Source organism: Lepisosteus oculatus, chromosome 1 (genome assembly GCF_040954835.1).
Source record: "Lepisosteus oculatus isolate fLepOcu1 chromosome 1, fLepOcu1.hap2, whole genome shotgun sequence".
NCBI lineage: Eukaryota > Metazoa > Chordata > Actinopteri > Semionotiformes > Lepisosteidae > Lepisosteus > Lepisosteus oculatus.
The window spans coordinates 63,908,082-63,924,839 of NC_090696.1; the positions used below are offsets into that span (position 1 = coordinate 63,908,082).

Genomic DNA, 16,758 nt, shown 5'->3' on the forward strand with positions numbered 1-16,758 from the left:
AATTTAAGTACTGGTGCCTATGCTTTTGTATTTTTTAAAAAGAAAGTGTGGCACTTTCAGAAAGACAAACCACAGTGTACTACTGTATATTGACAAATGACTGTACCGTAGTATATTTTCTTCTTTCAGTACAGAACTGTCTTATAGCCCACAATTATAAATTAGGAAAGTTGATTTATAATAATATGATATGAGAATTACATACAGTATGTGACCTCTGATATGTGCACAATCTAGTCTTTTAACAGCGCAAACAGCAACATCTAATCTTCACTCCAGCCAAGAGTCGTTAGATCCCTAGAATTCAAAAGGGTCACAGGTCAGATGATGTTTATCTGTAACCATTTGCTGAAAGGTATATAGCACCAAAAGATTAGAGTTGAGGCCTTTGACTAAAGAGGTCACAATCTGAAGACTTTTATAATACAGATCTACTATATTTAAATCAAATGGCCAAAAATGGGAAACAATTTTCTTCTTTGGTTTCAACAAGCCATCTGTGTAAAATTCCAGTACATCCCTACTTCTTTCTTTGTTGCAATTTGAAAGGGCCTTTATTATTTTGAATATTTTAAGCAGCTAATCTTTTTGTGTTTTTTTACTTACTTTAACGAGACACTGCCATTGTTAAAAAACAGGAAGCATTAAAATAATCAAAAGGGAAAAGCTGTGTAAGCAGACTAAGTGGTCAGTGGACACGTCAGAGTCTGAGATGTTCAAAGTCAGAGGAAAGGGTTTAGGGATATTGAGTACAAGAACTGTAAACCCACAAAACAGGAGAAGCCTCATTATTTAAAAGGAGATTATAATTGAAAGATTATGAAAATATAAAGAATTGTATTCCGATTACCTGTTTTTAATGTAAAATGTACAGTGAATGCTTTTATCTTAACTGTGGAAAGCATTTTCTCGTAGGTCATCCTTCTCCATTCCTACATGTACCTTATGTATTTTTGGAAATTGTGTACAGAATATACTGTACATACAATAGTTCTCTATGTTATGTAAGAACAATTATGGTTGTGGTTGAGTATCTGGTGTAAAGAATGAAAATGGCAATATCCACAGTAGATTAAAAATTCTAAACAATAAAACACACAGCAGAATATTATGCATAATGACTCTCCAAGACACACAAATCTGCTTTCTTTGATTGCAGTAGAGTATATGAATACAATTAGTTTTGTTATTAGTCTTTTGCTTCAAATACTTCAGTTATGTATACACTTAACTCATGAGGCTACATAACAGGCTACTTTCAGACATACTGTACTGTATATAAACATAAAACTAATAGGCAAACAATTATATTGTTTTAGAACAATTATTACGTTTACTGTACATTATAAAAACACATTGGTTAACTCTTTGGCAGTTAGAAATATTAATCAGGAATAGACTAGAAAACATTTAAAACTGATCGCCTCAGGAATAAAAATCTAATAAAGTTGTTTAACTCTCTCTATTCCAATTATGTTTATTATGATTTTATTGTAATTAATTAGCTTTTTTAATTAATTTGTATTATATATTTCCAGAAATGCATTAAATTGTCTCTTTTACTATAAACTTCTTTAATGTTCTGCTTTTGAGACATTTTTGTAAGTCTCTTTACTTTATTATTATGGTAGATACTTGAAACTGTGCCTAATATTGCTATTAGAAGTAAGTTATTTTTTTTTTTGCTGTAGGTATTCTTACTGCTGTAAGTGGACCAGTTCACTCATGGTCGCAACATACACATTAACTCTTTAATATTTGTATTTATTACAATGTTTTGTGAGATTTATATGTTTAAAACAAACAAAAAAAAACACTTCACTTTTTAACTCTAAATAATTTTATACAATCTCTTGGGCTGCTAGTTATCTTAATTGCACAATGTCTTACTCAAGACCTGTTGACAGATGGTGAGGTAATCTTGTACTAGTATGAGGAAAATTTAATACATTACTTAAGTATGGAAAGCATTTAAATCTTCAGTTTGGCCAAAATGCTTGTGAGGTTGCCATATTCATTGCCCTCCTGGAAGAGAACAGAATTCCTGAATGCCTTCTTTTCTCATGCTTTCCAGTCTGCTTTCTGGTAAAGGGACTAAGATTTTAGTATGACTGGATTTTAATATAGTTTTTAATGAATACAATTTTGGAAAGACGAGTGTGGGTCTAGATGTCTGCAATCCAATTGAATATCAAATGATATAGACAGCAGCTGTATCACCCTGCAACTCCAGGTTTGAGCCTGGCCAGTACCTGAATGGAAGACCTACTTACTGGGAAAGCTAAGGATGTTACTGGAAGAGGTGTTAGTGGGACCAGTGGGGTGCTGACTCTACAGTCTGTGTGGGTCCTAATACCCCAGTATAATGATGGGGACACTATATTGTAAAAAAAGTGCTGTCCTTTTTACAGTATATACTGTAGAAGATGTAAAACCAAGGTTAGGATACTGGCACACTTTGGCTGCCATCGCATCATCCAGCTGGAAGCTGCACAATGGTGGTTGTGGAGGGGAGTCCCCATTACCTGTAAAGTGCTTTCAGTGGAGTGTCCAGGAAAGCACTATATAAGTGTAAGGAATTATTATGAATTATTCAATTATTGAACAATTAATATATTGAATTGTATGTCTCATTTCTACCTGTAAAATATCGCACAGTGGATTTCATGCCCTTTTTTAACCAGGTGCTCATGCAGTGTTGTAATGGTCAGCTAACACTGGATCTTCTGCTAGGCAGCTTCTAAACTAAAAACAAAACAAAACCAGGGAGTCTGACACAAAATCTAATGCATCTTTAGAATATGGAACAGTCAGCTCAGCATAAGCAGTAGAAAGTGTTTTGCAGTTACACATATCCCAAACAGCACTATTAAAACCATCCCAGAATTTTGAACCCACTTCTCCATTAGCCCAATAGTAGTCTTTAAGAAAGTTACAATTAACTTTGGTTATGACTTAAGCAATTAATCACAGGTACAGCTTAAGCAATTAACAACAGTTATACATGTACTGTATAAGGAATTACTTTTTAATTTAATTAAAAGATGTGGGAATATGTTTTAATAAGTAATGAGTTACACAGTACCTGTGCACACACGACATAGATTATAAATCATGATTTTTAAACAGGATGTTTCCCCACCTTCTTGTAATGTTTTAGATGTAATCACTTATACAGGTAAATTGTAATTGATTTTGGATGCAGGACGTGTATTGTTACAAAAATCCCTAATATCCCAAATAGTAACTAATATTAAAGTAATTAAAATGTATACAGAAAAAGGCAGTCCCTTTGTCTTTCCCCTGATATCAAACATTATACAGTACATTCAGTATACAGACAACTTTGTCCCTCAGGGTTATTTATAGGCACACGTTGCAGAATTGAGAGGTACAGTAGCATAGAAAGTAAGATGGAAAGTTTGAATTACAAGTGCAAGTCCTGGAACAAACAAAGGTTATACTCATTTAAAAAATATCCCTTGGAGTGAGAATCCCTTTATCACTCCAAAAAACAAAAGCTGTGTAAAAGAGAAATGAGAATTACAGTACCTGTAAATAGTTTAAAATAGTACTATGGGTATGTCTTATAGGATGAAAGGACAGTGAAATGTCTTCTATGATTTTGTGAGTCTGCTGAACACCTATAAAACTAAATTAGGTCTTAAAGTAATAATACATCCAAAATACAATATATCATCTCTAAGAAGCACTCCAATGTTTATCAGATTTTGAAGTCTATGTGGTTTGACCAGAGTTTCTCTAACTGTACAACAAGGTACAGGAGTGCTAAGGTTCAACCAAACAAACATTGGACACAAGAAATATGTCACAGAAATAAAAATTGTTAAAGTTAGGTGTCCTTCAGACCTTTGGACAGAGATGGGTGATACAGTAGATTTCCACTTGATATGGGGTATTTATTTTTTAAATAATACAAATGAATTGATGCTAAATGGTTGTTCTCTCACCATTCAATTCTCTATTACTGAAATAATATAAGAGGTCTACAATCCTAGACCCCACCAAATTAAAACCTGTATATCTCTTCCATAGTCCATTTATCTTTCAGAATCCTTACCCTGTGGTAAAAAGGGGATAGGCATCTGGATTAAAAGGCTGGGATAAAAGACTCCAATGATGTTGTTATGTCTCTAGGACAGCTCAAATAAGATTATGACTTTGTTTCCTTGAGGTACTCTTTGTGGAGAGAATTGATTCACTAGGTGTTGCTATGCATTGTGTTGTATGTGGCCTCCCTGTGAATAACTGAGCACCTCACTTACTGTTACTGTGGTACTTGGGGACCTGGCTTTTATCAAGTTTTGGCTCCAAGCATTCCAATCAGTGAGGAGAGCCTTGTGACAGCATTGCAAGACTCTTTAAAAATCACAATTTTCACTACATCATTAAATACTGATATTAAAAGAACAGTAAAAATATACATATTGAAAATTATCACAAAACCTCTACCTTGAAAATTTATATTTTAATTGACATAATCTAGCTGCAGAATGTTATAGCACATGTAATTTTCTCTGACATTTAAAAACTGTACCTACAGTAGTCAGAGACTAATACATATTATTTCATATGAGAACTACCGGAAGTTCATGCTACAGCATGTCAAGATAGTTTGGTTTTATGTGAAGTGGAATAGTAAAAAAAGACAGAACAGAGTATGTTTTTTTATGATACATCTTCAAGACGTATAGTGCAGATCTTATATTTCTCATTACAGTTCCCCAGTTTCAGCAGTAGTTATTGGAGTTTTGGGGTCATTCCCAACAGGCTTAAAATGATCAAAACAGACACCATCTTCCCTGCGTGTTTAGCCAAGAAATGCAATCATCTGAATCTCAGGTTGAACAGTTTAGTTCAGACACTGCCTGGGTCATGTTCTTCACCAACAGTGAATGGTATTTCCCAGGCAGAAATTTGATCATATAACAAAAAAAAAGGATTAATTTGAGGATTAACTGTTTTTCAGACAGGACAATTAGAGGCTGAGTGAAGCTGAGGTTGAAAAATTACCAATGACAAAGCCTTTAATAGGCATGCTGTAGTAAAGCTGTTCTGTTCAGTTAATTTTTTTCTATCAAAATCTAAAAAATTGACTTCCTTTTTTGGGCAAGTGCAAATGCCCTGACTTTCTTTAGCGGATCATTAGGTTCCAGATTTGTTTCCTTCAGGGTTTCCAGTGACAGCCTTAGTTAACGATGCCATATAGGGCTTTCACGGTGAAGTTGGCAAACCTTGTTTGTATTTTATCAGAGATTTAAGGATGCAAGTTCTGGATGAGATCTTTTAGCTTACCCATTTTTTTCGCATTGTGAAAGAAGGAGGCAGCAGCAACTGGCCGAAAATATGAAAAAACAAGTAAAATACCTGTAAGCATTTAGCTCAAAAGTCAATGTGCCACACGAAAATGCATTACAGAGAATGTCATTTTGATTAAATTAGGCCTTATCAAAAAACTAAACATAATGTAGGGTAGCATTTCAAAATAAATCAACATTGTGTTTGAAAGAGAGCAAAAGATTTTCCATTTCTGCAGTGCAGAGCGCAATTGCTATGAAGGATGTGAGCATTTGTTTTATGATCCTTGAATGTTTTTTTTCAGCCAAACTGAATTTCAGAGACTCTGTGACTATTTTTGAGCCTGGACACATTCATAAATGTAACCACAGCAACAGACAACTAACATGTGGTCCATAAATATTGCAAAACTGTTGGGCAAACATTCACAATATTCACAATAGGACGGTAATGTGTTCTCTGTGTCAATGAGCTATGTCCTAAGTCAATGAGCTATGTGTACTGAGACCCTGGGTTCAGTTCCTGGGGTGCTATCTGTTTGGAGTTTGTATGTTCTTCCCTTTTCACATGGGTTTCTGCTTTGCACTCCAGTTCCTGCCTACAGCCCAAAGGCATACTGGTAGGTTAATTGGCCCTGGTGTGTGTGCGTCTGTGTCTGCCCTGTGATTGACTGGCGTCCCATCCAGGGTGTATCCTGTCCTGTGCCCATTGCTTGCCGGGATAGGCTCCAGGTTCCCCGCAACCCTGCATTGGATAAAGTGGTTAGACAATGGATGGATCACAAGAGAGGTTAACTTTAACATGCAGTGGGGCTTCCCCCTGCCCAATAATGGAAAATTACCATCTTTACTATCTAAATAGGTACAATAATCGTAAACTAGCTGCATGCTAAAATATGTAAGATAACTGGATGTTTGTGTTCTTTTTGGACACAGATATAGTGTATACAGTACAGTATACTGTATGTAGTACACAGTGGGACATGTTCTATATTATTTATTTTCATGAAAATATATATTGAATATTTTCAGTTTCTGTTTCTTGAGAAAGACTTGTAATGCAATCCTATGGATTAGAGAGCGTATGTACTGTACTGTTACTACTCTAACACACAGAAAACTCATTCTTCTTCACATGCTACTTGAGCACCTGCTGTCACTGTTGGTCAGGATTATGTATTTAAAACCACGAAGATGATCATCTTTACTGTATCAGAATTACTACAGTATGTTGGAATCATCATCATCACAGCAGTTAGTGATTTAAAGTTAAAGCCATAACCGGAATTGATCAAACGGTAAAATTAGATTGGGGAATCTGCATTAGCCTGCAAGTTACAAAGGTATAAGTATTGGTTAATACTAAAAACTAGAAACTAAAATTCCTTTTTACGTTTTCACATAGAGTTAACCTCTACGTGTCACGATCTACAAATCTGTTTAATATTATTTGTCTGGGCTTCGTTCTTAAAGTGTGTTGCATGCCAGAATCTCCAGGCAGTAAGAATTCCACAGTTCCCCTGTCCGTCGCTGCCCTGAGAGATGAAGGAAGGAAGAACCCCCCCCCCCCAATGTCTTTTCAGTATAAGGCTTGATTTTCAAATCACGCAACACACAGATGAGTGAAGCCTTAATTCCGATAAGCCACAAAGTAGCAGTTTTAAGACCAAAGCATTGTAGTGGTCTGATCATCCTTTTTACAGTATGCCTTAGTAATACTGTTCTGTCAGTCCCTTATCTCTCAATACACGCATCCCTGTTGTTTCCCATTTCCATCTGCAAAATTTCTCAGACAAAGGTGTTGGATATAGATAATGCTTTCTTCATTGTATATTTTTCACAAATGCAAATAATTTAGTTAATATTTATTGTGTAAACATGGTATGCATGTAATTCACTTCATTAAAATACATAATTCACTTCAGTATTTCCAGTTGCATGTTTTTTTTATATTTTTGTATTTTTCCTCACCTGGTATGAGACCAAGCCAGAGATATGTCATGTGATGTGAGTGTTCATGTTCTATAAGGTGCTTGAGAGAGCTGTGAGACGTTTGACTCCTTTGAGTGCAAATAACACAAGGCCTCTAAATAGGTCATTTGGAAGCTATGATAGGATAGGCAATTATGTACAGTATAATAATTACCTTACACCATACATTGGCATCGTGGGATCACTTGAGATCCCAGTGAATGACTTGACTGTGATACAGTTGCAAAGAGCTACTGTATGATTACATAAGTGGATAGTATGAAACAGCAGTGCTAGGGAATTTGCCAAAAAACTACAGACAATATTTGAACTAATGTTTTTGATTGAAAAATTGAATCAAGCTAGAGTTCATTTAAACTGAAGAACCTTCTCCATGCTTCACAAAATAAGCACCTTTGAAGCATCTGCAGTTGCTTTTTTCTCCACATTTTAAAATGCAGAATTTACAGTAAGTCAAGAATTGTAAAATGCATTAGTAAGAACACAGTTAGAAAACTAGATTGCTGCCTATTCCACAGGCTTGGAATGCCAAGGAAGGCTATGCTCAATAGACTAAAAGAACTGAATTTGTTTAGTCTTGAACAGACAAAACTTTAAAGAGACCTGATTTATGAATCAGTGACTCTCAAAGGAATTGGCAAAGTCAACTCAGTGGACCTCTTCTGAATTAACAGTGAAACATGAATTATATAACCTCAAAGGGAAGAAATAAGAAATAATTTTAAAACTTAGGAAGTTTTTTTTTTTTTACACAAACAGTCGTGGGAATCTGGAACAAGCTACTGTACCTAGTATTGTAGTCAAAGCTGATACCCTGGCTTTCTTCAAGAAACATCTGACTGGGGTCCTGGGATCCTATATAACCCAATGATATGTGGATGGAGTGAAAATTCAAGCTTTATAAACTTTTGTTCTCAAAAACATACAGATGTGTAATTTTCCAGCAGTTAGGTTCTGAAACATTTATTAATTGCATGTCTCCACCTGGTGGCCAAATATCAGAACTGTGAACACATTTCTCAACAACTTTACAAGAAAGACCACTGACATTTTTCATCAGTTTAATTATTTCTAATTTAAGAGTTTGTGTTGGGTGTTTGAGTTTAATTACATATACTTAAATATATTGTATATTATTAAGCTAAAATGTAGTAAGATGTTAATAATACATTATTCATATTAATATGATAAGTAAAATATTAATAATATTAGCACTTCCAGTTTAATCCCTTTATCTACTTACAAGTAAATTCATTTTAACAATTAATTTAAACTATTATCACTGACATTCGTTTAAACTTTTGATTATTGTTGCACACTGCCAGTTTAAATTCCATTTCTGCCTGGTAGTTTATCCTCTCGTTACGCCCGATAGGCTCATATACTGTATCACCTTCTGGTGGTCTCACTTGTTAACCAAGTAATTGTCACTAACACACATTGTGAGTTTTTCAAATTACTGTCAAAACTGTAGGACTGTTTTTATAGTGACATATTCTGACAGAGTGACTGCTGTGTGTGTTCTGCTAATAGTTATCCATACACACTCTTGACCCCCAATTCACCATTTAGCACAAGGGTTTCTGTCTGAGGTTACCCATTCTGCCATCACATTATTTTCTTTCTGTGTTTATATCCTCCCCCTCCAATCTTTGATCTCGAGTCACCACCTTCCCAATATCCTTTGGAAAACTGAACCTAATGGAGCTTTCATTTAGGATCTGGTGGGAGGACCAATTTGAACTACCACAGAAAAAAATCATTAAAGTATTGTACATCTCAGCAAACTCAAACCATGAAGAAGAATGGCACACCATAACACAAATCACTACATGAGAAGGAAAATGGCAAAGCTGTCCCTACATGGGTAATGGCAAATATTACTACAACATACAATACAACAAGACTCTGGCTGCTCTTCGTAATGTTCTGGGTTAATTATTATGAAGACTAAAACGATGATACTTGTCTTACTTCTACGCTTTCCTTAGCTGATTTGTTCACATTTCAAAGCTTAAAACATATACAGTAATTGACAGTTTTCTCTTGATACCTTTCTTTTACTCTGATATGAGAAGAGGAAGGAGTTGGACATGTAAGGTTGGTCAACCCCTTGGTCATGGGGATTTCTGTGCATTGACAATGATCTGGTGTAGAATGTTAGATACTTTATGTGGAATCATACAATATCTGTTACTTTATTTAATGCAAGATGTTCACTGTCTCTTAAGGAAAGCAGGGCATTCATACATCCTGAACAGGCAAATGTTCAATATGTTCTACTTGGGCTATTTCATCTGTAAATAATATTTTTAATAATTTAAATGAAAACAAACCAAACGGTTATTTCAAACCGTACACAACTGTAAAACCTTTTTTTAATTTGTCATTCCTCAAAATCTCAAAATCCTTAACTTTTCATCCAGAAATGCTGAAACTGTATGAGCAATTGAGTGTACTGTATACAGTATACTGTAAATTTGTAAATGTTACTGTATGTTTTGATTGGCATCACTTTCTTATCAACTGTCATTTGAGTGTTAGAATCTCCCAGGATAACTACTGCATGTGCTTCCTAAAATACTGTTTTATTTTAGATTTCACTTTAGTAGTCCTCCTGGGCAGCAAGGAAGTATTATTCTATATTACGCATTGTCAGGAGGAAGGAAATGACAGGCTAGGGTAACAGCAATGACAGCAGCATGGCTTTTTCCTGTGTCCTGTTAGATTTTGTAGGATCCTCAGGTATTGTGAACTGGTGCTTAAACATGGTAGATCTTAATTAGCTAGCTTTTTTGAGTTCTCGGACAATTAACAAAAGTAATAGATGCACAGAGAGCATATACCATGGTTTATTTCACTTTCTGCAAACTTTTGATAAACATAATAAATATTAATTCTTAAACTACAGGTGTTAGGTATTTGAGGAAATACATATGTCTTGGACTGAGAAGTGGTTAATACAAAACATAGAGTATAGATGGGGTTAATGCTCAGATGCTCAAATGGGAGTGATTTAGGGGGTACCACAGGGATCTATACTAGGACACTGCTTTTCCTCTTTTATATCAATTATTATTCTTATTGTATTCTTTTATAGACAATATTAAAAAAGGAGGGCTGGAAAACACTATAGAACTGACAAATACCAAAATACCCAAGATTTAGAGTACATAAAATTCAAGACTGGGCAAATATCTAAGAGATCATCCAATTTGTGACAATATAATCTTGGTACAACAAACTATTCTGAACAGCGCATTTCTTTTACATTTGTTGTTGGCAAAAATATATGACACTATCTTCACTTTGTTTTGTTGTTGATTAAAAAATATTTGTTGCAGATGTTTTTATTACTGAAATAGAATCCTTGATATAATCCATAGGGTAAAAAATATCATGGGGATCATTTGCACATTTGTATTAATCAGTATAATGTGCTGTTCATGATAGGGTTGTTCTGAGTACTGAGAGAACACAGTGGCTGTACCAACCTCTAGTGAGCATTCATGCTGTGTAGTATCTTATGGGCTTAATTATTATCTGAGTTTCTTGGAAATACACTTTGCTGTTGCTGTTTCTATACTCAAAGGAGGAAGGCAACCAATTGCTTCTGTAAACCATCTCAAAGAAGAAAACGTGTCACACAATTTAAATAGAGTAAGTGAATAAACAAACAACAGACATCCAGAGTTTGCAACAGAAATGCTAAACAGTTAGCTTCTCCTGATGTACAGTACATCTGTGAAATAGCTTTTTAATTTTTATATGAATCCTGTATGTTACAATTATCTATGTAATAAGTATGATAAAAGGGTAATTCTTTAATAATCTCTCGCATTTTCATCTCAAAAGGATCCAGAAATATTTTATACAAATTGTAGGGGGGACCTATTTCATCCACCCCTGAAATTCAACACTTGTGTGGGTGATGCCCAGCAGTCCCAACATAGGACAGAAGAAGCAGAGAAGTAGAAATTGTGGTAATCGTAAAGAAGGAAATATATAGTAGGAGTCTTTGATTATTTGGGAAATGTACTTTTGGGAAATGTAAGTTTTTATAATGCTACGAAAATCAAAGCAAAAGAATCACAAAACATGGGTCTGGGATTCCTTCTGTGACACTGTTGCAAAAAGAACGCTGCCATTTGCTTCCTTGTCTTCACACATTCAGTACAAGTATACAAATGGTCACACATGCTAAGGGTTTGTGGCCTGCATTCTCTTAATTCACACTACTGGCCACACAAGTAGAAACAGTGCTGAGAGGAACAGGTGTTCAACACTTTGTTGGAAAAACAGTAATACTTCCACAGTTCCACTTTCCCCTGCCCACCCACATTATGCAATTAAAGTAGTATTGTACAGAGTGGCAATTATCCTAAGAAGCCCATCTATCTAGTAATTTCTTCAGTTTCCATTAAAAGTCCCAGGGTATGTGAACAGTGTCACAGACTGTAGAATGCTAATGGAATGAAATTGCCACTGTCAAGAGATATATTAAATAGCTATAGAGAAGTAATGCTGTCTCGGTTTCCTGATTAAATAAATATAAACTAATGGTGTTTAAGTGTGTAAACATTTTCTTTGTAGTTTTAACCATAAAGTATGAGCATACATCATTTGTAATTCAAGAAAATAGGACATCATTGGAAGGGGGTGAACCTTTATTCAAAGGACTATATGAGTTTCAGTACTATTTTGTAATGCAGCTATTGGTTTAGTATTAGTGGGCAATGCACATCAGAAGTACAATCTACCCTAAATTTTTGGCACACAATCTGAATTGTGTAGACCTTAGAAGCTGTCATTTGCAGTAGTTGATCAAGGATAGACTACATGTGCATGTTAATGTCCTGTAGCTACCCATGTTGTGGCTTGATATTTTTGCCCTGTGTCTTGTACATCTTCCCATTGTGAAGGGAAATGTAAGCTGGGACAGCATCCATAAATATACTGTACTTCCATCTCTGTGGCAGTTAACTGCCATAGTACATAGGCAGGACTAAGTACAGTATAAGGATGATGTGAAACTCTGTCAATCAATCTTCCAACAAAACATATTTGATTTGCCCATACAATATAGTAAGAAGTCTCATATCTGCATCTGCATCAGCATTAAAATGACAGCATTATTAAAAAACCGTGAAGTTCTCAGCCCTTAAACTCTGAAGTTTCTAGTATCTGAAGTTTCACTGAGGAACTGTGGCACTGAAAATAGTGTTGTTTGTGGAAGTTCTACTTGGTATTTATTCCTGATATCTGTATGCCTCTGTTGTTGATATCTGAATTCCTCTGAAATTGATTTTTGATATTTGCTTGGTGTACAGTATTTCTGAACTGCTTGGTGCATACTTCATGGATTTTAAATAGTAACTCAGAATATTTACTTCATGAAGGACTATCATAAAAAGATGACAAGTCCTTCTTGCTTTTATTCACTGAAAGTCATATTTTCTCCTTTTCAAGAGCTCCATTTTTGTTTTTCCAATAGATTGTGGTGCTATTTTGGCACAGATCTGCAATGAGTATGAGATTTAAAAAATGTGCATAGAACATAAAAATATGATTTAGTTGGAGAACTGTGTTTTTTTTATTTTCAGGATTAAGGATTAAGGATAATGGTTAAGGGTGTCTGGTAAACCAATTTTCTGTCTCATCCAGTGTGTATTTCAAAATCTAATGGATTGACTCAAAAAGCTAAAAAGTTTTTTTCTTTAAAATGTATTTTTTTTGCAGGGGATTATCTGAGTGGTTCAACCATAAAAGACTCTTACCTTGAGTTAAGATTGAGCACTGTGGCCAAGACATCAGGGGTTTGAGGCTGTATCATGTTACCAGCCAATGATGACTAGAAAATCAGTAACAGTGATGTCTAATTGGCACAACACTAACTGGGTGGACTGTCATTATTTTAACAGAAGTTTCTCAGCTCAAAGCTCTACTGTCAGCCTCCTTGGAGCTTGCAGCCAGATAAGGTTGGATCTGCTGGTGCATGTTGGCAAACCCCTCAAATTCTTCCTCAGAGCTTGAGCTGAAATATGAAACTCATATCATAGTTTGATAAACTGCCTTCTTTCAGTTCTCAACATATTTGAAGCAGGTGTCTTTAATCTCCATCTGAATACATACTGATAAAAAGTGAATAAAATAATTTACTTAAATCTTTGAGTTAGTTTATTTAAATCTTTAAGTCCTATACATCAGTGGTTTTCAACCCAAAGCCCAAATTTTGTTCCAGCCAAATTATTAATCACAAGCTTTGATTATTACCGGTTTTACAACTACACTCATTCAGGTGTGTTAGCCAAAAGATAACGAATTGGACCTCTACAGAAGGAAACAAAAAAAAAGTGCAAATGTTTAATACATTATCTCAATGTTCACTGTCTGTTCACCTTATATGGAAAGAACTGTTTAGATAGAAATAAGATCATGAGCTCTTAATTAACAAAGAGAAGAGCGATTGCATGACATTTTGTATGCTGACACTGCTGGAACAGGGTACGTAGAGTGTTTTTGAAACCAAGGAAGGATTATAGAAACAACTAAATATTAGTCTAAACAAGTAATTAGATTAGTTAAAGGCATGGATTAATGATTCAGCTGAAAAAACCAGATGATAACCATTACTATAAATGTACTGTATTTGTAATAACGGTTGGACATACCCCTTTTCAGTCTGATTAAAGCATTGTATGCTTTATGTGATGTTTGATACTTCTTTATATGAAATCCAAGATAGTGCAACTCAACATTGTACTTTGCCTTCTAATTACACAATCTAAATGTATGAAAGGTGAACGTTTTTTTTTCAGCCTCACCTATCTCTGTAGTAATAAATAATTACAGAGGTGGCACGTTCTGTTCCAAGACAAGCCGACAAGCAATGTTATTAGTGAGCTTTGTAAGTCCTCTAAAAAAAGAAAAATGTGCAAAGAATCCATTCATCATCTAGCATACTATGTAAATATTTTTAGTAGATATACCTTATAATAGAACTGGTATGCTTCATTAAATGTTACATAATTAGTATACAGTAATGCAGAATTCACACTACTTATATAGAAAGCTGAAAACAAAAACTTATTTGGCAAAGCAAATGTGAATTGAAAAAGAAAGCCCTGACATTTAAATTGTTAAATGGAAAACATCTGATCTACTGTTTTGCTTGTCTCCTTGGACATTAACTCTGTTTATTATGAAAATCCAAACAGTGTGTGCATACCATTCCATATAAAGGTTGTATGGGCCAGATGCAATAATTAAAGCTAGGTGCTCGATTCTTAGCGGGAGTGCTATTAATAATCCAAACTGAAGCATGTTCTTTCAAGGATTGGATTTTGAACTAATGCTGGACTGATTCTGCAGCATACATTTTTGCCTTGACATTGCCATGTTCTTCCAGGTTGATGAAGGGAGCAAAGCTGCCAGCGCTGGACTCTGTAAAGGAGATGAAGTGGTGTCTTTAAATGGAGAGCCCTGTGCAGATTGGGCTCTCTCTGAAGCCATGGCACTTATAGATGGCTCTGCTGACACCCTACAAGTGCTTGTCAAAAGGTAAAGAATGTGCTTTAATATCTTTCCACGGTCAGATCCATATTAAAGAAGGTAATCTGCTCAGTTGGCTTGAGTAGAGAATCATGGTGTGTCCTTTGGATGAAGAAAGTACATCGCTTACGTTTACATACTGTACTGTAATATACTTCAAAGAGATACCTAAGCAGGTGGCACAGTGGCTAGCATTACTGTTTTTTTGCAGCACTGGGGCCCTGGGTTCAATTCCTGTGGCTTCCCGATAGAGCCACAGATAGTAGAGATTCTGGCTGTTCCAGTGCCTCTTCTTGATGATTTCTACTAGATTGATTAGTAGTGGTTGTGCACTGATTGTGCTGCATAAGCTCATAAGCTCCCTCTCTATGTAACATCTCCCCTCTGTGTCTGTTATCATATGTGTGGGACTGCTTGAATTTTGTTTTTATTTTTATTCAACATGGGGGGGATACCTGCAATGACCCCCATCATTAACAAAACATATAATAATCAAATTGGTAAAACAAGAGTGAAGGGCAAGTTGAGGCACCTCACCGGGAAGTGTGTTAAGGACATCTGCTTTCCATTCACATATACTGTACAGTACACAGCACTGTTTTCCACATAGTTTGGTTTTAACACTGACAGTATTGTTATCACATTTTAACCTGATCTTGTCAGAAGGTAAGGGTCAGAAGGATCAGAAGGTAAGCAGGGATAATCTATTCACAGTGGGAGATGACCAAGGGAAACTAGCTGGCACTCCTCCTCCAAATCCGGAATTTCCAAAACTCCGGACGCCATAGTATGGTGACTAGTGAACACTGTACTATAGGAGGCGATGTCCTGCCTTACTTGGTCATTGCAATTTCCTTGGCACAGGTTGTAAGAGTAGGGGTGTTAACCTTGGTGTCCTGGCAGAATTCTCCACTCTTCAAATTCTCACTTGCTGTCCTGATGCACTATGTAACGTGGCTACTGACATGTAACATCTGCCATATTTCACCAAAGCTGGTGTTGCACTTAAAATATATATATATAAGATAAATGTATCTTATTAATTTATGTTTCGATCTTATAAATATCTAAAAAGAAAAGGTGTTTCCGGTGTATTTTTCCTTTTCATGTTTTTGTATTCTTTTACTTCTTTAACATAATCATATACCTCCCGCATACTACAAATATACATTTTATTCATTCTCAAATCAAATTGGTTAAGTTTATCTTTTGGAATTGTTGACATAATTAGTTACTACCGAATGTACAGTTTGCTTCAAGACACTTCTTTATCACAACCAGATATATACAGTATATATTCAAATAAGCAAAATATGTTTTGTGAATAAATCAATCTATTTTGTGCAAATCTCAAGAAGTGACAAGACACTGAGGACTTATAAAAGATTTGGGTTGAATGCTCTACATCCTCTGTTATTCAACTAGCAATTAATGGCCTATAAACATGTGTTCCATTTGCATTTAGATGGCAAGGTTTATGACTTAGTGTTGTGCTCAGTAGCTGGAGTGGAATATTACTAATGGGCAGACAGACTGCTAATTTGCAGTTTATCTGACCTTTGCCTGCCCCCTTTTGCAGCAAAACAGCTGTCGGAGATTTGAGCACATTTCAAAATGCAACTGCAATGCTGCAAATCAAACACGAGTTTTAAATTGGATGGATCTCCTGCAGGTCTTTCATCCATCTATCCAATTTTCAAAGCAGGGGCGTGGGGAAGCTGGAGCCTGTCCTGACAAGCAATTGGCGCAAGGTGGGGTACACCCTGGACCAAATGCCAGTCCATCTCAGGACACAGGCAGACACACACACACTCACTCACACTGGGCTAATTTTCCCAGAAGCCAATTAACCTACAAGTATGCCTTTGGACTGTGGGAGGGAACCAGAGTACCTGGA

The 16,758-nt window shown here is 35.6% G+C and overlaps 1 protein-coding gene across 1 annotated transcript in view; it reads left to right on the top strand.

Moving 5' to 3' along the window:
• The window catches only part of LOC102688236 (synaptopodin-2), a 40,490-nt gene that overhangs the window by 13,857 nt on the left and 9,875 nt on the right, over positions 1-16,758 (top strand). The window contains exon 2 of the mRNA XM_015345901.2: positions 14,719-14,870. Within this exon, the coding sequence (XP_015201387.2) occupies positions 14,719-14,870 (152 nt within the window). The remainder of the gene's footprint in view (positions 1-14,718; positions 14,871-16,758) is intronic.